Source organism: Pavona decussata, unplaced genomic scaffold, assembly GCF_977016875.1.
Source record: "Pavona decussata unplaced genomic scaffold, jaPavDecu1.1 SCAFFOLD_58, whole genome shotgun sequence".
In the NCBI taxonomy this organism is placed as follows: Eukaryota; Metazoa; Cnidaria; class Anthozoa; order Scleractinia; family Agariciidae; genus Pavona; species Pavona decussata.
Window position 1 is genome coordinate 2,619,829 of NW_028145480.1, and position 24,648 is coordinate 2,644,476.

Genomic DNA, 24,648 nt, shown 5'->3' on the forward strand with positions numbered 1-24,648 from the left:
GTAACCACGCAATTTTTATAGATAATGAAGCAACAATTATTCTTAAAAGCAGTAAAATAAAAAGCAATGTATGAGTTTTTTTTTTTTTTTTTTTTTCAAATTGAAGCTTTATTATCTCTGAAAAATGCATGGTTACCCCCAATTTTCTCTTTGGATACCAAGAGCACTTGCTAAGGTTTGTTTTCTCCGCATAGTTTTAAACCGCGCAAAAATTTCCCTGTATTAGTAGGCACAACCCATAGGAAAACTGAGTATCTCGAGTTGCGTAGAACGTATGCGCAGTAACAAAAGTAGGCACCGTCCTTGATTACAGTCGAACCTCCACTAACGGCCACCTCTCCACAACGGCCACCTCTCTACAACGGCCACTTTTTTTTGCCCCGGCGGACAGTCCATACATTAGCTCTTGTTTAAACCTCTCTATAACGGCCACCTCTCTACAACGGCAACGGCCACTAAAGCGCGTCCCCAACTGCCAAAATAACCTCTCGACAACGGCCAGTATACAGTTTTTTTTCATGTGCAAAAACCTTTTTCTATAAACTGATGCAGTATTCGACATTTGTCTTCGGAAAATTACGTTTCTGTATCCATTTTAATGATATACGTATTTTAATTGTGGGCCATTTATATGCTGCGGTAAGCATAAATTGTCTACAATAATATAGCGAATGTTGCGAACCTTGCTCGTTTCGTCTTTCCGGTTAACATTTTGATTCAGCAAGCATGAACTTGGCACAATAAACATGTTGTACTTCCCGAAAAAAGGTGTCATATTACACCCCCACCTCCCCATAACGGCCACCTCTCCACAACGGCCACTTTCTTCTGTCCCGAGGGCGGCCGTTGTGGAGAGGTTCAACTGTAGGCACAGGTCAATTGGGAAGGACACAAACGGGACTTGGGGTCCTATTATGTTGAAGGTGATGATGATGATGATGATTGCAAACTTAATTATTGCCTCCTCTAGAGGGGCTTTTCAGCACTAACGGAAACCAACCAGACAGAAATAAATATTTCAAATAGAACATAACAGAGTTAAGGATCCCAGCTGGCTTATTATTTACAAGCGTGGCTGACGAGTTGACCTGATTCCGAGAATTACTCCAGCAAGCAGCCACAGTAGGACTTACGATTACTTGTCCGACCCCCTAACCGCAAGGTCACGGTGCCAGATCCCGTGCAAGGTGTCCATCCAATAGACCCCGACAGCTGATGAATTAAAGGCCAGGCCTCGCTGTCAAAGAGCGGACAACCTTATCCATCAGTTAAAATGTACTTCATATCAATACATTTTATCGTTGGAAAGCGACTTACACGCCTGATAAAGTTATCCGCTCTTTGAACAACTGGGGCCAGACCACAAACTCCGAGGCGGGGACTACGTCTCCCATACTTTTCGGATAGCGACGTCTGATCCCCTACTAATTTAGTGTGAGAAGCTGTAAGAGACAAAGCCAACGGCCCCCTGTTGCCCGATATCAACATACATATTCTCCCAACCGTCCTCTGTATTATTGCCCCTACCCTCTGGGCCAAAACCCGAGGAGGCACCCCAGGATTCCCCGCGTGTATACATATAAGGAATTTCAAAATGTAAGAAAGTAAGTACTGTATACGTAAGTAAATTTGTTAGCATGCAAAAAAATCTCGATTTGATCAAACTAGGCGCGCACGGTGGTCTCGGATGATATTTCAGTAAAAGCGCGCGAGGTGCTGTCGGGTAGCTGTCATTCTGCAACTACGAGGTCTTCGAGCAGCATTTCGAGTTCTTTCTAGCAGTGTTTCAAGGTCTTGCCAACCGTGAGTTCGCATTTCGCCATCATTTAGCAGCAGTTCAACCGCGAATTCGCGTTTTGCCATCTTCTAGCAGAGTGTCAAGGTCTTGCAACCACGAAGTCACGTTTCGCCATCTTCTGCATCTTTAGCAGCCTTTTCCCGGGGGGGGGGGGGGGGCTACTCCAAAAAAATTGGGTAGGGGTGTGCGGCCCGCTTCTCAAAACTCTTACCCTATTTATGACCAAAATCTGCGATTTTCCCGACCCTGTTTATGACCTGAAGTAGCTTCTTCTAAAAGAAAAAATGAACCCAGGACTAGAATGCAAAAATCTACACCCTATTTATGACCAAAATGGCGGCAAAATGGCTAAAATCAATACCCTATTTATGACCAAAACAGCCGAAAAACCATACCCTTTGGCGCCGCACATAGCTATCTAGCCCATATAAGGGAGTACCCCCCCCCCCCCCCCCGGGAGCCTTTCAAACCACAAGTTCACATAATTATACATGCAATACGTTGCTGTGTCACAAAACAAAACTGTATGACTGTAATAGATTTCAATGTCAAATTTACAGAGAAATATGCTAACCAGTAACATGGATGTTAACTTCAATAAATAGGCCCGGTTCAGCCGCCGAACTTTTGCGAACCTATAAATTATTATAACGTATTTCAAATAAAAAATAATAATAAAAAAAAACGCTGACATTTGGATTGGTTTTGCTTAAATTAAGTTCGGCAAATTAAGTTCGGCATCTGAATCAAAAGGCGGGATTTTCGTGATTCATGAATAGGTTCGGCGTCTCTGACGTTCTGAGCAATCGTCGTGAAACTTTTCCTCTCGTACATGACGTACCAATTGAAATCGTGATGTTCGGTGCAATTCAAAAGGATTGCGGGCCGTTGTAACACTTCTCCTCCATTTCCACGTGCGACCTGTCTCGGCCACCAAACGATCATGTCTCGTGAGGTTAACTGGCAAACAGTAAGACACACCATCAGAGAAAGAACCAAGTTTATGCTCAACAACGAACTCCTCAGCGACGTGAAATTTGTGGCTCGTAAGAGCGATGGTGAAAGTAAGCAAGTGATTCCAGCTCACAAGTTTGTGCTGTCGATTGGCAGTCCTGTGTTTGAAGCCATGTTTTACGGTGAGCTAGCGGAGACTAGAGACTCTATTGAACTGCCTGACTGTGAGTACGAGAGTCTATTGGAATTTTTTCGTTACATGTACACTGATCAAGTGAATTTGAACGGCAGTAATGTGATGGGAGTGTTGTACTTGGCGGGGAAATACATGGTGCCTTCACTGGCTGATAAATGCCTGAAATTTCTACAGGATAATTTAGATCCGTCAAATGTTTTCAATATTCTGCCAGTGGCTGAGAAATACGAGGAGAAAAACTTGATGGATCGGTGCTGGAAGGTGATTGACAAACGGACAAGGGAAGCCTTACAATCGGATGGATTTTTGGCCATAGAAAGATCTCTACTTGAGGCAATAGTCCACAGAGAAACTTTGGCTATCAAAGAGGCCGATATTTTTGTAGCTGTTGATTTGTGGGCAACAAGACAGTGCGAAAAGCAGGGTTTATCAGCCAATGGAGAATCGAAAAGAAGAATCCTTGGTGAGCAAATTATTAGAGCAATACACTTTCCACCGAACAAGGTGAACATAAGCTTGAATTTCCTGGAAATGAAAAATGAGTCATTAGTAGGGTCAAACCTTGATTGGATTGTAGACATGGTGTCAAGCAAAGGAAAGGAAACACCCCAAACTATTATTTTTTGCAAGACTTTTCACATAGTGTCTTATGTGTTGAGTTTCTTGCTTGTCGCATTAGGTGGAAAAGCATTTGTCGACACTGACAACCAAGGTAAAGTGAGCCTTATTGGTATTTGCCACACAAAGAGATGGGCCAAGAAAAAACATCACACTGAAGACATGAAAAGGGTGTTAATTGCAACATGTTTCCAGGGAGTGCACATAGATTGTCCTGATGTCAGATATGTTGTCCAGTATACCCCACCTAACAGTTCGTTCGACATGATGCAGCTTGCAGATCTCGGGGGAAGAGATGGTTTGCAAGCACACTGCATTGTGTACTACACTAGGCAGCAGCTGTCCCAGTGCAACAAGGATGTTGAGAATGCTGTGAGCTGCAAGGACTGCCAAAGGAAGGAACTCTACAGTTACTTCAGTGATTCAGATTCATCTATTGAGCCAGGACACAAGTGTTGCTCAAACTGTAGAAAGGGGTGCAAATGTGATGGAGACAAATGTGGTGACGAGCAACCTTTCCTCACTCATGAAGTTGGCAAATCTCCTCCCACATCAGAGCGAGTGAGAGAGCTTAATGAAAGGGATCTTTTAGACGTGAAACTTACCATGAAAGAACTGCAGGAACGTTACTCTCCCATTGGACGATCTCTATTCCACCCAGAGTCCACTCATGGATTTAGTGATCAGGTGATTGAAAACATCTTACAACATGCACCATTCATTTTTTCTCCCAAATACCTTTACAAGCACATATCTGTGCTCTCCATTCAACAAGTCATGGATGTGATGGAGGCATTCCAGGAATTGTTTGAAGACATAAACGACTTCGAGGAGCAAATGGAAGAGCTTTTCTTGATTCGTCGTGAAGTTTCCCAAGTTGAGGGTTATGTATTGCTGGAATCATTTATGTCATATGGTCTGTCAGATGATGGCATCTGGGATTGTAAAGATCATTGTGAAGATTGCTATTAAATTCAGGATTGGTGTCTGTGATTTTAAAGATCCTTGTGAAGATTGAGTTGCTATTGAATTCAGGAAATTATTGAACTTTTCATTTAAATGACACAGGCTCTGTTTTCACAGAATGAAAGTTGGCCAAAGCAGCCACCTTACAAAATTTGCTATTCCCCCCTCCCCAACCCCACTTGTTCCTTTCTAAGCAGACAGCATATCTGAGCATTTTTAACAAGGTCATTTTGTTATTTTCATTTACCAGTGTCTGATAAACAGTTGACATTGACAGCTGTGGTATTAGTGGTAAAATTTGGAGCCCATTGTAGTACCACTTTGACTGGTAGAATTTAAGGATAGTTGGTTTGTATGTAGGATAATTTTTGGTCGGTTTTTATTTAACCCAAATTATTAAGTACTTTCTTCCTCCTTGGAGTCCCAGGTTTTTGCAGATGAATGAAAAGAAAGAATATTAGTTTTGCACTAAATTAGAAGGTTTTTTTCTTGTCATTCCTGGTGATTTTTTTCTGACTGTGACCAGTAACTATTGAGCCATTAAGCTCCCCCCCCCCCCCTGTCCTGCATCATCAATTTTAATCAGCCCTCCCCCGCATCAGAAACCATAATTTCATGTTGATAAATGTACAAAAACGTGTTTTAAACGATTGAGGTGAATCTGTTTGTAACACACTTACATGTACTGTTTACCTCCCTGTTAATTCTTAGCCCCTTGGTCGAAGATTGAGTGAAACTGGCAAAGTTAGAGCTTCCAACTGAAGAAAGATCTGGGGACAGACATTTTACTCAAGTCTGGGGGTGGGGGAGGGGTGCTTGACCCATGTTTGGGGATAGGGATGCTGCCGGGGAATTGAAACCCTGGCCTTGTTTAGGACAAAAATAGCCTTAAATACCAACCCTGTGTAGGACAATGCCCTCTATCTTAAGACCCTATTTAGATACTGAAAACAATAGTGCTAACTGGTCCTGAAAATGATATAATATTGAATAATGACCTGTTAAATAAATTCATATAAACGTTTCTGATCTCAGATGATTAAATTCTCTACCTCAGTATTGCAGCCATCCTCGGAGACCCAGGGGCAGTTAGTCGGGTAGCACACGAAAATTAACTGTAAGAACGGTACGAGCTTGTACCGTTCTTTCAATAAACTTTCGCCCACGAAAAACCCTGCCATCCGACTAACTGTCCCTGGGTCTCCGAGGATGTATTGCAGCCATACCCTGTCTAGGACAGATCAAGACCCTAACTAGGACAGACTCGCTGCCCTGTTTAGGGTAGAGGGGTCATACACCATACCCTATCCAGCGGCACGTCCCCGTATAGGCCATATAGGAGGGATTCCCCCTCCACCTTTTTTTTTTTTTGGAGGGGGGGGGGGGGTGGTGCAACATTGATAATTCTGGGATTATTGAACACATTTTGAATTAAATGCTGGAGTAATAATAGCCTGCGTGCAGACGTCTTGTTTTTCTTCTAGCTTATTCCTAGACTCAATTATCTTATTTTTCTTTTTGTCATTTTAACATTTGACTTTCCATAATCCACAAACACGTTACACATTAAGAACAACAATGCCTCAGAACAGTTTGTCCTTACTCTGAGGGCCTTAAAGTATGAGAAAGAAAGAAAGAATAAGAAAGATAGGAAGGTTGATGAGTGTCCTGGCCTCACCGTATACCGCTGTTTCGACAAAGGTTGTGAAAAAAAGCGTACACGACAATGCCGAAAGAAAGGCTGGAAAATACCCAGTAAATTTCAATAAAAGCTCAGAATCCAATATTGCTGCCTTCTCAAGAATTCGGTAGAGGCATTATGGATTCTGAGCTTATTAGTTATTTCCAAGACTACCTTTCGGCATTGTCGCGTGCACTTTTACGCTTTTTTTACCTTTGTCAAAACAGCTGTATTTACCTGTTAAGCCACTTCCCTTCATCCAAACGCTTGCTTGGAAGGGATTATGTTTGTCTTAGGTTTCAGTTTCAGTATCTTCATGCCTTGCCATTTCTCAGAAAACCATTCAAAAAAATCAGTTCCAGTTATAGGTTAAGGTGAAAATATTTGATATTTCTGTCACGCCTTACTCTGAACCCTTTGGAACCAATGTCACTGTTAACCCACTAACCCACAGGGGCCGTTAGGGGGAGGAGACGGCTGACATTTCAGACTATAGGAGTGCCTACAGCGGCCACTTCATAAATTTTTATAAACAAACTGCCTCGCTTAAGTGGAAGGTGGGTGCCTGGGATACAGAGGGACTTCCATTGTGGCCAGCCAGCCCCTAGATAGAATACTGCCCCCATGGCTGGCAAATCCCCGCAACCCAGCCATGAGCCTCCATCCTAGCTATGTACAAAGCTACCACGTACCATGTGAGCCTGCACTTATGGGATTGACCGCTGGATACAACCCGCTCGTGGTGGGTTAACCAAAAGAACACTTTACAGACTGGTTTAACTGGTCGAAGTATTGCATTAAACCCGTCCTGTCCTGTCCTGTACTGTATTAAATATGTCCTGCCGGTTTTTTTTTCCGTTGTACTACTGATATATAAACTAGCCTGGAAGTTTTGTGTTTCTTTAGCTTGAGCGACGTCGATCGACCAGTGCTGATAATCTCAGGCGTTGGTAATGTTGAATGACGAGTATTCCGCGTGGTCCTCTGCATTCAAAATTTAGTGCATCTTGCACAATTCAACTGAATACGACATAAAAGAAGTACTTTTTTAAAGTGGATAATAGCTCGACTGGACACAAATCGACAAAATAGCGTTTAAACCGGCGAGGACACACCAAGGGACAATGAAATAAAAGTGTATTAAATACATTTTATTTTTTCAATTACTCTCTAGATACATACCATTACGCAACCTACAGCTTCAAATCAGCAGTAAATAATCCAGGGAAACCTTGTCTCACATAGTACGATTGTGCTGGCTGTAGTGTCAGTAGTGTGACTCCACTGGAACGAGAAGTAATCAGCCGTATCTTCTCGGAAAACTACGCAATAAAATCCGTTCCGGTCTGGTGAAAGTAAAATTAAAATATTTGATATCTCGTGAAACTTTGCCATGAAAACTTATGTTGGCAGGGCCACGACAGTGAACAATCCTTTGTTTGAATGTTTACACTACGGCTGAGTATCTTACCACGAACGTTTCTACTGGTCAGTTGCTCTAACAGATTTCAAAATCTATTGTGTGGGGGGGGGGACAGGGGGGTCAGAACCTCCCGCCTCCCGTACCTGTGCCTCCCGCCTCCCGCCCTTTTTCGCGTTTCTCCCGTCCCCGAGTAAATTAGAAGGCTTCAAAACCCGTATTAGTCACAAAGCTGTACCAGGACGTACCATTCGTAGGCCTTTCATTATTCAATTTTTTATATTTTGAACAACGTTAACATTATTGATAGCTTTTGTACTCTGAGTTAATGGAGTTTTGACTAACATAAAGACTTTTGTTCTTGAGCCATCGTAGCTTGATCAGAAATAAAATACAAGCAGCGGCGATAAACATAATAAACTTGCGCATTTTATGTAACTTGATGTTTCATAAGCTACGTCAAGTTAAAATGCGCAAGTTTTATTATGTTTATCACCGCTGTTTGTATTTAATTTTTGACTAACATGTTCGTCTTGTTTGACGGTTTAACCATTCTTTCAGTGACAACAGTCTTGTCCATCGTGCAGTGTAATAGTTGTTGCATTTCTTAATTATTCATTTGTTGGGATCATGTAATTCAAATAGGGAAGTAGGACATGGCGAGCTGGCAGCCAAACGCCCCAGTTTAGAGTTCGGTACATCTCCCTAATTCTCGGCGCCTTATTGCGGATCCATCGCGTTTACTTGATACACTAATTATAATCTTGATATCTTTCTCGATATCCTTACTCCCTAAAACGGCGTGAAAAAATTGCTTTTAGTTCGGGAAAAGGTAAAATGAAACTTTAGGACCTTCTTTCAATCCAAGGTTTAAATCTCTGGGTTACTGGTGGTGAATTCTAAGCTCGTTGCTACTGCTCTGAGGAAAGAATTACTGCATTAAATGGAAAAAGCGTCCGAAATTAGGCCGGACAAACTGTTCATCAAAAAGAAGTCTTCATCAATGTGCCGAGGAGGCTGCACTGATCTCCTCCTACTCCTAATCCTACTCCTCTTTTCTATAAAGTCGTTCCTGATTGCTTCCCATGCTGTTTGGCTGCCTATTGTAATAGGAATCGATTTTGCCTTGTCCATTAAACGAAAAACGGTGTCGTGAAACGAACCACTCCGCACTCTCCACGTGCTCATTGAAACAGCATTCTGTTCGTAAATTCCCATACACCATGCAGCAAAATCTTTAGTACGGTCCCATTGACGGTCATTGGGAGAGGTCGTCCATGCCCCAGATTTCTCACTACCGTACTGAAAAATACTAAGAACTACTAAAATGGACACCACATTGAATCTCTGATACTAAATTTACAAGACGCGTACTTGCTCGCCTTGCTCACCTCTTTTGAGACTTCTAAAAACTTGCGCGGCACTCACATATGTGTACACATGCCACGCTTGACATTTCATAAGCTATGACGTAACACAATGAAAGGGTTTACAATTTCACCGGAAGTAACCCTGTTTATCGCCTGAGCACGAATTTTCGTGTGCCCTCGGATATAAAATATTGCGTAAAGCCTCGGAGGACGCTAAATGGAAGTCAAATAACATTGTACAACATTGTTGAGTTCTTTTTTTGATAGTATTCTAACGCATTAATAAGTAAAAAAATTCACCGTTTTGTATTGCTCTCCCGCTTCCCGTCCTCTTAGAACTCCCGCCTCCTGCCCTTTCCTCTCCCGTCTCCCGTACCCCTCCCGCCCCCTATTCTCCCGGGCTCCCGCCCCCCTGTCCCCCCCCACTATTGTCGTCTGTGCACTGTCAAGGCCAAAAATGCTAACAAAAACATATAACAAAGAAATTTGTCAGGCTTCACCCATTGCCTTTTATTAACTATGCGCAGACTGAGCATGGTGAGTATGCGTAAACAGGCGCTGTTCCACTGCTTGACTGCCGAACAACGGCTGTTGATAGGATTGGCCACAGCAACCAACGAGAAGAGATATCGTGAAGTTTTTGATACCTTCCAATATCCAACATGTCTGTCCAAGAAAACTGGGAAACAAAGAGAAACACCATCAGAGAAAGAACCAAGTTTATGCTCAGCAACCATCTCTCCAGTGATGTGAAGTTTGTGGTTCGTCGTAAGAGCGATGGGGAAAGTGAAAGTAATGCGCCGATCAACTCGAAACTTCAACATCCCCCCCCCGGGCAAACCCCGGGCATTTGAACTTTTGAAGATTGGATCGTTCAAATTCCCGCCCCCTCGGGCCAAAATGGTGTTCAAATGCCCCACCTTATCGTCGGATTTGTCTGTCAAATGCCCCTCCTAAAGAACAATCGTTGTCGGCTCCTGTCATGAGTTACTACAAAAACCACAACTCTGACAACTTTAACATTGAAACTAATGATTGGAAATTGAATTTATTAAGTTAAAATGAGTTACCCGCTACGTAGACTGTTCGAGTGGCAGGGTATTCTGCAGTTTAAGCCAAAGGGGCGGTTTTTCATTCGACAATGTTTTTTTTTCTTTAACTGTTCACTGCTGTTAAGTGTTTTATGGCTATTCTAAAAACCTCTGCAGACACAAATGCGGGAGAAAGGCGCAGCTTGACTCATTGCATAAAAATCTACATCGTTTAAAGAACTAGAAATACATATTTTAAAATTAGTTAGCCGGCTACGTAGAATGTTGTTCGAGCGGCAGGATATTCTACAATTTAAGCCAAAGCGGTTTTTCATTTGACAGTGTTTATTTCTTTCACTATTCACTGCGGGACAAGGCCGCAGCTTGACTCATTGTATAAAAAATCTACATCGTTTATATACAATCTATAAAAATAATTAATATTTAAGCACTCTCACTTTTAAAGACCTTTTTTGTAAGCTTTTTTTGTAATGCTGTATCTCTTCCTTTAAAACTCTTCCATCTCGTCCAAACACGTGTTTATAGCTGTTAGCGACTTCGGCGCCCCCCCCCCCCCCCCCCACAAAAAAAAAAGCGATTTGAAACCTTGACACTTCCGGTTCAATTTTCCCCACCCCACCCAGGCAAGGTCAAATTCCCCACCCCCGGGAAGGCCTTACCCGTCAAATTCCCCACTCCCGGGCACAGAAAATAGTCAAATGCCCGGGATTTGCCCGGGGGGGGGGGGGGGATGTTGAAGTTTCGATTTGATCGGCGCATAAGCAAGTGATTCCAGCTCACAAGTTTGTGCTGTCGATTGGAAGTCCTGTATTTGAAGCCATGTTTTACGGTGTGCTAGCGGAGACTACAGACTCCATTGAACTGCCTGACTGTGAGTACGAGAGTCTGTTGGAGTTGTTTCGTTACATGTACAGCGATGAAGTGAATTTAAGCGGAAGTAATGTGATGGCGGTGTTATACTTGGCTAAGAAGTACATGGTGCCCTCACTCGCTATTAAATGCACGGAATATTTGCAAAACAATTTAGATCCATCAAGCGTTTTCAACATTCTACCAACGGCTGAAAAGTATGAGGAGGAAGAATTGGTGGATCGATGCTGGAAGGTTGCTGACAATGAGACAAAAGTGGCAGTGAAATCGGATGGATTTGCGACAATTGAGAGATCCTTACTTGAAGCAGTAGTCTCAAGAGATACTCTGACCATTGAAGAGATCGATTTGTTTAAAGCTGTTGATCAGTGGGCAACAAAGGAGTGCGAAAAACAAGGTTTAGCAGTAAATGATGACCAGAAAAGAAGGATTCTTGGCGAAAAGATTATCAAAGCTATTCGCTTTCCATTGATGGAACAGGACGAATTTGCTTCTGCTGTCCTTGATGCAAGCATTCTTTCTCCAAATGAAGTGGTGACCTTTTTTAAATTCTTCAGTTCATCACTGACATCACCTGTGGGATTTTTAGATACCAGACGGTCAGTAGCAAAAGCCAAGACTGTAGTCATTTACCGATGTGGAAGATTTGAATCAATGTCAGTCGATGGCTGGTATAACGGTGGTGTTTTCAAGGACTTCCTTGGTGTTACTGTGAACAAAGATATAACGTTGCATGGACTTTGTTTATTTGGCAGCAAGAATAATAGCTACACTGTTTCCTTAGAGATAAAAGATGCCAGGAACAATTTGTGTCTTGTTTCAAAGTCAGGAACATTTTCTTCAAAACTTCTGCAATATAAACTTGCTGACTATCATGGATTTGAGGTTTTGTTTGATTCTCCAGTAAATTTGAAAAAGAACATCAAGTACCGGATAGAAGCCTTAGTATCTGGTCCAAAATCTGTAAAGGGAGAAAGGGGCTCCTGTACTGTTCAGTGCGATGGTGTGACATTTACATTTTCAGACTACACTCCAGGAAGGGGTAATAACGGAACGTCTCCTACACAAGGACAATTTCCTGAATTTCTGTTCTCGGTGTAGGTCTTTTCTTTCGGACATGATCATCGAAGTAAAGATAGAAATACAACACAAGCAATCCACAATACCACAGGTAACCCAAGCCGTACGATTTATGTTAATCAACAAACGTAAACAACGTAAACGCCAGCATCAAATCTTTTGAGCGGTAAGATGACCATTGAGTAATAGCTAACGTATAAGAGTTTGTGTGGGGAAAAAGTATCGTATTTGAGGGCAAAATTAAGAACGATTATTGATTAACAAATATTTCACCTGAACTTCGATCCTCTGCAGTTATTTTTATGCGCTATGTGGTTTTTGGATACAGAGAGAGAGAGAAGCCGTTGGAACTCAAACTCCACGAAATCGCTTCAAATCAACCCAAAAACCACGAAGGACGTGATCAGAGAAGTAAGGATAGAAATACAACACAAGCAATACACAATACGAGAAGCCTGTTACTTAAAGATTTTGATAATACAGTACCAGTTTATTTGTTTAGTTATTGCAGAAACAATTGACATACAGTAAAAAAGCATTTAGTTGTTGATAATAGAGAACGGCTGTACTGTATTTTGTGCAGTGTATTAGTTTCTAGTATCGGAACTGTTACTCTAATGATGTTTAGCTGGCTGATGCATGTAATTCACAAATTAAAATAATGAACAGGAACAATACTAATAAATAAGTGTACGACACGGATAAATTAGTCAAAATGATTGCAATATACTTCACTCTTAACCTAATTAGCCGCACTGTGAAGACAATCATTGTAAACAAAGTTCTCTCGCAATTCAGTTGAGGTGAATTTATGTGCATGCACTTTCCTCTGGTCACAAGCGGAACGAATTTATCAGTTCAATTTATGAGTCAGTTTAATCTAGTCTTAGTGAAGAGAATACAGCTGTAAATCACGAGATTCTCTCCATTCAGTTGTGAATAATTTATGTGCCGTTCCTCTGGTCCAAGCGGAACGAATTTATCAATTCAGTGCTGAATCGAAGTTCAGCCATTAGTGTCTTTTAATTTGTCTTTTTCTTATTTTTGACAGCAAGAAACTGCGATGGTTCTCGGCCGATCTTATCGTTACTTAATTTTGATAACTTTACCGATAAATGCATGAATCGTCACTCTGATACAAGTGAGATATCTTGTTATATTAGTTCACGATCTCTCAAGCCCCTACTCGACCCCCGCACCCCCACCCCCACCCTCCCATTCACTGGAAAGTCGCTCCTCCCATGCCCACTACTCTTGGTTTCTTGGTTTTCTTATCTTTTCCAACCGTAAATCGAGATCTCGCTCTGTTTAAGGCGTGATGAGCGGTGCAAAGAAAATTGTAATGTGTTCGAAAATAAAGGCGAAAGAAAATATTTGAAGTGGGTAAAAAACGAGAAGAAACTGCGGAGAGGGGGCAAAAGAGCCAGGGGCAACTATAAGTAAGCGGCAACAAGGCGTCCTCTCGCGTTCGGCCTCCTCGTCTTTATTATTTGCTCGCATCGCAGTTTTCTTCGCGCGGGTCCCCACTATGTGAACGCCTGAAACAGAATGGCAGAGCAGGAAGCCACTGCAGATAAACAAGAACTACCAGTTCGCGGGTAAATTTAGTACGGAAGCCTTGATTTAACTATGTCACGGCTCTAATAACGTGAAGAGCTCCATTGGCTTCCTGTCAATCAGTGGATTGTTCAGTAAGATTTTTCCGTGCGTTTCTTTTTTTAAGCGCTGAATGGGCTAGTGGTTTCTTAGCGATGATACGGCAAACACTTATGGCGATTGCTTATGAGGTTTTCTCTGTGGAAGAAATACTTGCTTTCAACATTTAAAGACCTTTAATTTAAGACTAAGCTTAAGACCTGCTCCATGTAGACTGTAATATCTCCGAAGTTTGTAATTTGTTTGACTTTCTACTTCATTCGAGACCTTTTGAAATGGGGCGCCTTTGAGTCGCTACAAAAAAATGCCCCAGATTATGCGCCCACGCGGCTTGTCACAGCCTCGCATCTCGCATCTCGCATATAGCATATAGCATATGAAATATGAAATATGAAATACTGTGAGGGCACTTGTCCAAAGTATGGTGTTCGTGGGGTTTAAACTTCTATTGTGCTGTGCTATGATGAAAACTGAACCACATACTTGACCAAGTACTTTTGCTCAAACATGAAATGGGGCTTGGGCTGGGTTTAGGGCACGAGAGGTGGGTAGGGGGGGGGGGAAGGGGGAGGGGGGGGGGAGGTTGGAGATTGCAGAGAAGTTGGATACGGCTACACCATTTACAATTAGTATTGTTGTAGTTACATACGATATGAAAACAAAGAAGTCACTAGGCTGAATTGACAGTCTCACATTTAAAAGGCAGCAAGGGATAAGTGCTTTTTTGCGCTTGTCCATGGATTACCTCGAGTGTGACCACTTGAACTGAATGTGAACTATTTAGCAGTGCTTACCCGCTATGCTAGAAGTGTTAGACCTTTTACTGGCTTTATTCATAGTTATAGATTTTCTATGGCTCCTGCAGGTTACATTTGTCTAACCGAAGGGCATCCTTCAAGTTGTTTGAGTCCACTGCTAGTACTATTGCTGATCCTGGAGTCAGGCATGAGGTCCCGCTACCGTGATTACTCCCCGGGGGGGTACTCCTCAGAATTCTTGGTGGGGGTGTGCCGCCCAGGTCTTCAAATCCCGACCCTATTTCAGACTTAAACATGCCATTTTACACACCCGTTTTCAGACCTGACCTCTAAAATTCATACCCGTTTTTAGACCTGATATTATTCATCAGTGCCGAACGAAAGTTGACGCAAGGAGTAAAAGTGAGCTGGAATTGACATAGTTTATCTATTTCTTTTTCTCGCTATCAGTTAGTCGTTCCAGCGGTTACGTACTGAGAAGAAAAAATGGTTCTAAGCTTTCGTAAATATTCCCGGCCCCAAAAACGCGTCCCGATTTCAGACCGTAATTGTCAAAATCTATACATACATACATACATACATACATACATACATACATACATACATACATACATACATACATACATACATACATACATACATACATACATACATACATACATACATACATACATACATACATACATACATACATACATACATACATACATACATGCATGCATGCATGCATGCATGCATGCATGCATACATACATACATACCTAAACTTTATTTAGATACGTTAAAAACATCAGTTACAAGATAAAAATTTAAAATTAAAACGGATTTACATGTTTGCCGTGTGGGAGTACGAGGACGACAATTGGCGATCTATCTCATTTCTAAAATTAGTAAAAGATCTAATGGTTCTGACGTTAGATGGAAGGCTGTTCCACAAATGTGCCACATGGTAGCAGAAACTACGTTTCAGAAAATCGGTACGAGGCTAAGGCAGAGCCAATTTGTTGTCACTATTTCTAAGTCCATGCATAGTCCGTGCTGAAGGGCTTAAATAGGCCTTTTAGGTACTCCGGAGACTGATCATTTAAAGTTTTAAACATGATTTTCAATTTTTGCTTCTTCCTTCTGGTGCAGAGATTATCCCATCCCAGCTTAACGCGTAGGGCGGTCGCGCTGGAATAGTAATCTGACTTTGTTATGACCCGAATGGCGCGATTTTGTAGATTTTGTGATTTGTCAGCTAATTCCTTGCTGAGACCGTCCCACACAGGACAGCAATAATCAAAATATGGTTCAATAAGGGCTCTATTTAACAAATAAAGAAGCCTCGACTGCGCTCTGTTCTGTTGTAAAGCACGCAGGAAGCGGTTAGAGCACGAAAGAAGTGTAGGGGGAAACACGAGACGTAGTCGAGTGTTTCTCCCAACTTCTTAAGTGCTCTAGCCGCTTCCTAAGTGCTTTACAACAGAACAGGACACAGCCGAGGCTTCTTTATTTTTTTATGATAAAGAATTCTTTTATTCCCCCCCCCCCCCTCCCAACTTCTTAAGTGCTCTAGCCGCTTCCTAAGTGCTTTGCAACAGAACAGGACACAGCCGAGGCTTCTTTATTTTTTTATGATAAAGAATTCTTTTATTCCCCCCCCCCCCCTCCCCCGCATTCACCCTCATTTTCAAAACCAAATTCATTTTCCGAACAAACAGATCTGGCGTCAGCGTGCATCTGTACCCTGATAAAGCACGCTAAAATAAGACAATCACAATCCTGGTTAGAATGTTTCAAATGATTTGATTGGTTGAACAACACGAAAGCTGTCAGACATCAAAGTTTACAAACTTTGCTCAGTTCGAATGTAACGCTAGTAGCGTCAGCGCTTCTTCACTTTTCCCTTTCAAAAATCAGGATGGAAAAGTAAAATGTTCATTGAAATCAGGTGGGTTTGTGGCTCGTGAAAATCTGGACGTCATCAACATGGCAATTCGAAAACAAACTGCTTTAAAGCTTGCGGCCGGTAATAAACCAACTGCTGCGCTGTGTTTTGTGAATGAACAACAGTCGAATTCACGGGAGCAAGAGGAGTGCTCGAACTGTTGACACCGTTAGGAAAAGGGCTGCTGTGACTGCTGTGGCTTCCCACTCCATGGTCCAGAGAGGATATCTGAACAAGCTGTAAGTTGTTGACTCGAAGGGCGAACGTTGTAATTTCTGAGGCTTGCTTCACTGCGGTGAGCGGAGGTGGCCATGATGTGGCGTGATAGAACTTGCACCAAAAATTTAAGGATCTTGTAAGCTTATATATTTGTATATTCGTTAGCTAATTAAATTTTCAGTTCTCTCAATTTTTTGTTTGATCTTTTTGTACGAAAATATAGCTAACGAGCGTTTACGTCACAAGCTTGTTTAAGCTTGTGACATTTTTACATCTTTCGTTCTAAAACTTGAGCTGTTCATTTTATGCTATCTTTGGTGTTTATCGTCTCTGCCTTCGATGTAATTCCGACCATTTCGTCGGTTGACATGTTTGCAAATCTCGGTTTGTTTATATTTCTACTTGGCTCTGTGTTTTAGTCGCTAACTTCTTCGGAAACTTCACTTTCAATCACTGTGTTATTTGTACTGTTTTTTTACCTTGTATGCGCACAGGATGGTCTATGTCCAGCTCATTTACGTTTTCTAGGTTATAAAAGACGTCTGGATCGAAAAATTATAATAATAATAAATAAATAAAACCGAGAGAGAAGTCCAGGAATTTCCCAAACGGGTTGATGGCGTGACACCGTTGCTCCGTGCATCTGTACTCTGATAAAGCACGCTGTTTCAACCAATCAGCGCGCGCGTTTTATCGAAATTTTATTATAAATAGTACTATTGTTGTATCGTCGCAAATAAACGGCCTCAGTCTTTTAAGTGCACCTATACCAGAGGAGATAATCTTGGCAGTCTCATTAACATGTTTGGACCACGAAAGATTTTGATCGATGGAAAGTCCTAAGGATTTGGTGGCGGACACTCTATCAATTTCATGATCTTCAATTTGTACAGTAAGTGAATGGCCAATTGTAGTACTAGCAAGTCTCTGCCCTGAGCCTATTAACATTAATTCCGTTTTGGCAATATTCAGGCTGAGCTGATTTACATTGAGCCATTCATGAAGGTTAGCTAGTTCAGTGTTTAGTACTGATTCAAGCTCTGGTAAGCTGCTGGCGGCAATGCTGATACTTGTATCGTCGGCGTACATTCGTGGTAACGCCTTACTTAGACAGTTCGGCAGGTCGTTAATATAGATCAGGAAAAGAAGCGGACCAATGAGGCTTCCCTGTGGGACACCACAGGTAACAGCACGCGCACCAGACAGCTCACCATTAACTACACACTTTTGTTGACGATCGCTTAGATAGGAGTCAAACCACTTTAGGGCCCTATGATCAATGCCATAACTAGCTAGCTTTCGTAAAAGAATCTTGTGGTCAATGGTGTCAAAAGCCTTTTTTAAGTCTATGAAGATTACACCATTTATAAGACCGTTCAATATTGACAGACCAACTGTTAGAAGCTTCAAGCAAGGGCGTTACTGTGCTATGAAGTGATCTAAACCCAGATTGACAGTTAACTAAAAGATCGTTATCGTTAAGATATTTGAAAAATGGGTCGTAAATTATTCTTTCGAACACCTTAGCGACAGCAGGAATAATCGAGATTGGCCGGTAGTTGTTTACATCTTGTCTTTTGCCCTTTTTGAAAATTGGCGTCACTCTAGCAAGCTTCCATTCAGTTGGAACAGGAATGCCAGGGATGGTGCCAGAACACCGGCCGCCATTTTAAGCATCCTGTCCACAGAGTCCAGTCGATTTCTCAGTGTGTAATTTTTCAAGTAGTTTACGTACTTCATTGGAGCTACAACTTTTGAAAGAGAAAGTCGCATTAGTTTTATACCCGTTTTCAGACCAAAACGGCTCAAGATCAGAAAAAACAAAACAAAACAAAAATACTGTTAACAAGCTTTATTGCGGACATCCCCGGGACCGCGAATCAGTCCTTAATAGCGAGAGTCCGTTATAGCGTGAATTTCAGTCAAACGTTTGTAATTTATTTTTGCCGGGGATTTAGCTTCTGTCGGTATTGTCGGGGTGTCCGTAGACTCTGAGCGAGGTGTCCGTAAGGCAAAAGTTGACTGTACAACACAAGGCTCATTTATTTATCTATTTATTTATTTATTTATTTATTTATTTATGTATTTATCTATCTATCTATTTATTTATTTACCGGGTAGGTCTGTCACTTATTTTAAATCGCTCTAAATAATAATAATAATAATAATAATAATAATAATAATAATAATAATAATAATAATAATAATAATAATAATAATAATAATATTAATAATAATAATAATAATAATAATAAATAAATAAATAGATAAATAACTAAAAAGGTCAGTAGATATTAAAAATTGCGTTTTTAATTGCAGCCAGTCAACTGGAGAATACAGTATCACATAAAACAAAAAGGAATTAACGCTTGTGGATGAAATACCTCGAGTGTGACCATGGTCTGCTATAATTAGCAGCATTTTCCCGCCCTGCAGTTTCTCAGAAATCCATGCAAAAATATTTGCGAACAGCTGACAATCCGTTCCGGTCTGTAACGCAAACTTAGCCTTTAGCGATGCGAATGAACTATGCATAATGACGCGTATACTGCTTCAATGTTCAACAACTGTTTGTTAGGAACGTCTACAGCGACCAAGGAGAAAAATATCGTAAATTTCTGAACGCGTTCAAATAAGCAGCATGTCTGTCCTGTCTTGTCATGTACTGTATTCAACTCAACTCAACTCATTGGAACTCATACAATTCAATTGCATACAGGTACCAAGACATTATTAGTACTTGTATAGTGGATAGTACCTCGAGTGGACACAAATCGTCAAAATGGCGTTTGAACCGGCCAAGTAAGAAGGCTTTATTTCGTATTATTTTCAGTTTCTCTCCCGGCGACTCAGTCCAAGGACAATCTCACTAATATGGCTGATGCAAACTACTACAATTCCACTCAATTATCTGCACATTTGATGTATAAACTGCCCCGAAATTTAGCTCTTAAGTACGCACAACATCTGAGAAAACAACAAAGTAAAGAGCAATACATTTTTTATTTCAATTACTCCAGATACATGTACATACCACTACCATTTACAGCTTCAAATCAACTGTAAATAACCTTACACTACGATTGGTCGCGATTGGGGTGCATGTCGTGTGACCACTTGAATGTAAAGTATTTAGCAGTATCATTTCGCTGCGCTCTAGTTTCTCAGAAAACCATCCCATAAAATCCGTCCCGGTCTGGTGAAAGTGAAAACATTTGATATTTACGTCACGCAAACTGAGCATGGTGATGTGAGTATGCGTAAACGGGCGCTGTTCCATACTGCTTGACTGCCGATCAACAACTGTTTGATAGGAGTGCCTACAGCGGCCAAGGAGAAGAGATATCGTGAAGTTTTGGACGCCTTCCTATAACCAACATGTCTATACAAGAAAACTGGCAAACAAAGAGATCCACCATCAAAGAAAGAACCACGTTTATGCTCAACAATCATCTCTTCAGCGATGTGAAGTTTGTGGTTCGTAAGAGCGATTGTGAAAGTGAAAGTAAGCAAGTGATTCCCGCTCACAAGTTTGTGCTGTCGATTGGCAGTCCTGTGTTTGAAGCTATGTTTTACGGCGAGCTAGTGGAGACTAGCGACTCTATTGAACTGCCTGACTGTGAGTACGGGAGTCTGTTGGAGTTGTTTCGTTACATGTACAGCGATGAAGTTAATTTGAACGGAAGTAATGTGATGGGAGTGTTATACTTGGCGAAGAAATACATAGTGCCTTCACTCGCTGAGAAATGCACGGAATATTTAAAAAATAATTTAGATCCGTCAAATGTTTTCAACATTCTACAAACGGCGGAAAAGTATGAGGAGAAAGAACTGGTGGATCGATGCTGGAAGGTTGTTGACAAGGAGACAAAAGCGGCTGTGAAATCGGACGGAATTGCGACAATTGAGAGATCCTTACTTGAAGCAGTAGTCTCAAGAGATACTCTGACAATTGAAGAGATCGATTTGTTTAAAGCTGTTGATCAGTGGGCAACAAAACAATGTAAAAAGCAACGCTTATCAGCAGATGGTAAAGCGAAAAGAAAAATTCTGGGTGAGCGGATTATTAAATCAATACGCTTTCCAGTAATGAAACAAGAAGAATTCGCAGCTGTTGTCATTGACGCCAAAATTCTAACTCCAGATGAAATAATCACCTTTTTCAAGTTTTTCAGTTCGAGTTTAACTTTTCCAGTGGGATTTCCAGATACCAGGCGTTCAGGAACAAGAGCCAAGACTGCAGTCCTTTACCGATGTGGCAGATTTCAATCGGTGTCAGTTGGCGGTTTATGGGGCTATGATAGTAAGTGTAAGGACTTTCTTGGTGTTACTGTAGACAAAGATATAGCGTTGCATGGACTTTTTTTATTTGGCAGCAACAAAAATAGTTACACTGTTTCCTTACAGATAAAAAATGCCAGTAACAATTTGTGTCTTGTCTCAAAGTCAGGAACATTTTCTTCAATACTTGTGCTATGTAAACGTGTCTACTATCATGGATTTGAGGTTTCGTTTGATTCTCCAGTAAACTTGAAAAAGAACATTAAGTACCAGATAGAAGCGTTAATATCTGGTCCACCATCCGGAAAGGGAGAAAGTGGCTCCAATACTGTGCAATGCGATGGTGTGACATTTACATTTTCAGACTGCACTTCAGGAGGGCCTACTAACGGAACATCTCGTATAAAAGGACAATTTCCTGAATTTCTGTTCTCGTGTTAGGTCTTTTCTTGTCATGTCAGCGGGCATGATCATAGAAGTAAAGATCGGAATACAACATAGGGAATCCACAATACCACAGGTAGCCTAAGCTCTACGATTTGTGTTAATCTGAACAAACGTTAACGACGTAAACACCAGCAGCGGTACGATGACCATTGCGTAATAGCTAACTTATAAGGGTTTGTATGGGGAAAAAGTATCGTATTGAATTTGAAGGCAAAATTAGGAACGATTTTTGAATAACAAATATTTCACCTGAAGAGAGAGAGAGAGAGAGAGAGAGAGAGAGAGAGAGAGGAACTCAAACTCCAAGAGATCGCTTCAAATCGACCCAAAAACTACAAAGGACGTGATCAGAGAAGTAAGGATAGAAATACGAAACAAGCAAAACGGAATAACAGAAGCCTGCAAGAGATTTTGATCATACACCATCAATTTATGCGTATAATTATCGAAGAAACAATTGACACAGCTGTTGACCTACAATAAAAAAGCATTTAGCAGTTGATAATAGAGAACGGCTATATTTTGAGCAGTGTATTAGTTTCTAGTATCCGAACTGTTACTATAGTGCTGGGTTTTGTTGGCTAGTGTATGAACTTCACAAAAAAATGAACAGGAACAATACTAATAAATAAGTGAATGACATGCTTAAATTAGTCTAAATGATTGCAATATACTTCACTCTAAACCTAATTAGCCGCACTGTGAAGGGAATCATTGTAAATAAAATTCTCTCGCAATTGATTGAGATGAATTAATGTGCATGCACTTTCCTCTGGTCACAGCGGAACGAATTTATCAGTTCAACTTATCAAGTCAGTTTAATCTAGTATTAGTGAAGAGAATACAGTTGTAAATAAAATTCTCTCGATTCAGTTGTGTATAATTTATGTGCCGTTCCTCTGGTCACTAGCGGAACGAATTTGTGAATTCAGCGCTGAATAGCCACGTACGGTGGTCCAGATATGCAATGCGCAAATAACAATTTCAGTGCATAAATATTAATCTCAATACATTAATTTAACTTATTCAGTTCACAATTTCATTTTCTAATACACGGGCATGTTTCTCAGTGCACAAATTTATTTTTCAGTACACAAATATGTTTCAGTGCACAAATGAGTTTCCCAGTGCACAAACTTATTCCTGGCACCCAATGGGCTAAAAATGGACGAAAGACCCTGGGACTACACTGTCATGTAGGCCTGGTCGCGTTGTTTGCCACGATTTCGATCAGTTTTGTCGCAAATAGAAGCCATCTTTGATCGATCAAGCATGTTTTGCCAGAATTGCGGAAAAGGTTTGGAATCGTCATTTGCTTTTTGCCCAAATTGCGGGGCAAAATTCGAAGCGAAGACATGCCCGTGTATTAGAGAATGAAATTGTGAACTGAATAAGTTAAATTAATGTATTAAGATAAATATTTATGCACTGAAATTGTAATTTGTGCATTGCATATATGTGCCATCGTAGCCACGTCTCAGTGTCTTCTTTTCTTTTTCTTATTTTCAACAGCAAGAAATCACGATCGATGGTTTTCGGATCTTATCGTTACTGAATTTTGATAACTTTACCAATGAATGCATGAATCGTCGCTCTAATACTAGTGAGATATCTTGTTATATTAGTTCACGATCTCTCAAGCCCCTACACGTTCCCCCCCCCCCCTTCCCCGCACCCCTACCCCTACCCCTACCCCCACCCTCCCATTCACTGGAAAGTCGCTCCTCCCATGCCCACTACTCTTGGTATCTTGGTGTTCTTTTCTTTTCAAACCGTAAATCGAGATCCCACTCTGTTTCAGGCGTTGAGGTAGTGATGAGCGGGGCAAAGAAAATTGTAAAGTGTTCAAAAATAAAGGCGATAGAAAATATTTGGAGTGGGTAAGAAACAAGAAGAGACTGCGGAGATGGGACAGAAGAGCCAGGGGCAACTGTAAGTAAGCGGCAACAAGGCGTCCTCTCGCATTCTGGCTCCTCATCTTTATTATTTGCTGGCATCGCACTTTTCTTCGCGCGGGTCTCCACTATGTGAACGTCTGAAACAAAATGGCAGAGCAGGAAATCGATGTGTGGGCCACTGCAGATAAACAATAAGAACTACCCAGTTCGCGGGTAACCTTAGTACGGAAGCCTTGATTTAACTATGTGACGGCTCTAATAACGTGAAGAGCCTGTCAATCAGTGGATTGTTCAGTAAGATTCTGCCGTGCGTTTCTTTTTTAAGGGCTGAATGGGCTAGTGGTTTCTTAGCAATAATACGGGTAAAACTTATGGCGATTGCTTATGAGGTTTTCTCTGTGGAAGAAATACTTGCTTTCAACATTTAAAGACCTTTAAATTAAGACTAAGCTTAAGAACTACTCCATGTAGACTGTAATATCTCCGAAGTTTGTACTTTGTTTGACTTTCTACTTCATTAGAGACCTTTTGAAATGGGGCGCCTTTGAGTCGCTACAAAAAATGCCCCAGATTATGCGCCCACGCGGCTTGTCGCAGCCTCGCCTCTCGCCGCGAAGTCTGCGCGCTACGTAGTATAGCATATGAAATACTGTGAGGGCACTTGTCCAAAGTATGGTGTTCGTGAGGTTTAAACGTCTATTTTGCTGTGCTATGATGAAAACTGAACCACATACTTGACGAAGTACTTTTGCTCAAACATGAAATGGGGCTTGGGCTGGGTTTAGGGTACGAGAGTTGGGGGGGGGGGGGGGTTGGAGATTGCAGAGAAGTTGGTTACAGCTACACCATTTAAAATTAGTATTGCTGTAGTTACATACGATAAGAAAACAAGCAATTCACTAGGCTGATTTGACAGTCTCACATTTAAAAAGTCAGCAAGCTAGGTATTATTGCTTTTTTTGCGCTTGTCGATGGAGTACCTCTAGTGTGACCACTTGAACTGAATGTTAACTATTTTAGCAGTACTTACCCGCTATGCTAAAAGTGTTAGACCTTTCACTGGCTTTATTCGTAGTTATAGATTTTCTATGGCTCCTGCAGGTTAGCTTTGTCTAACCGAAGGGCATCCTTCAAGTTGTTTGATTTAGTCCAATGATAGTACTATTGCTGATTCTGGAGTCAGGCATGAGGGTCCCGCTACCGTAATTACTCCTGTTTGGAGAAGTAGTCTTGCTAAGTCAACAAATCTTAAAAAAAAAAAAGAGAAACTCTGGTATAGACCCTTGATCAGAAAAACAAAACAAAACAAAAATACTGTTAAGAAGCTTTATTGCGGACATCCCCGGGACCGCGAATCAGTCCTTAATAGCGAGAATCCGTTATAGCGTGAATTTCAGTCAAGCGTCTGTAATTTATTTTTGCCGTCGTTATTGTCGGGGTGTCCGTAAACTCTGA

The 24,648-nt window shown here is 41.3% G+C and overlaps 2 protein-coding genes across 3 annotated transcripts in view; both read left to right on the forward strand.

Annotated features, from left to right (window-relative positions):
• The first annotated feature begins 2,720 nt into the window (after nucleotides 1-2,720).
• On the forward strand, nucleotides 2,721-12,911 carry LOC146479647 (BTB/POZ domain-containing protein 2-like). Of its 2 annotated transcripts, XM_085110503.1 has the most exons (2): nucleotides 9,666-9,800; nucleotides 10,818-12,911. In XM_085110503.1, the coding sequence occupies exons 1-2, from the start codon at nucleotides 9,666-9,668 to the stop codon at nucleotides 12,024-12,026; spliced, it is 1,344 nt and encodes a 447-aa protein (XP_084966629.1). In that variant the 3' UTR covers nucleotides 12,027-12,911. The 2 variants fall into 2 exon arrangements, with proteins under 2 accessions (XP_084966628.1, XP_084966629.1); XM_085110502.1 differs by lacking the exons at nucleotides 9,666-9,800; nucleotides 10,818-12,911 and adding an exon at nucleotides 2,721-5,548.
• Nucleotides 12,912-19,771: 6,860 nt separating this feature from the next.
• LOC146479648 (BTB/POZ domain-containing protein 6-like) overlaps nucleotides 19,772-24,648 on the forward strand; it is a 74,632-nt gene continuing 69,755 nt past the window's right edge. The window contains exon 1 of the mRNA XM_085110505.1: nucleotides 19,772-21,407. Coding sequence (XP_084966631.1) covers nucleotides 19,946-21,289 — 1,344 coding nt within the window. The 5' untranslated portion in view covers nucleotides 19,772-19,945 and the 3' untranslated portion in view covers nucleotides 21,290-21,407. The remainder of the gene's footprint in view (nucleotides 21,408-24,648) is intronic.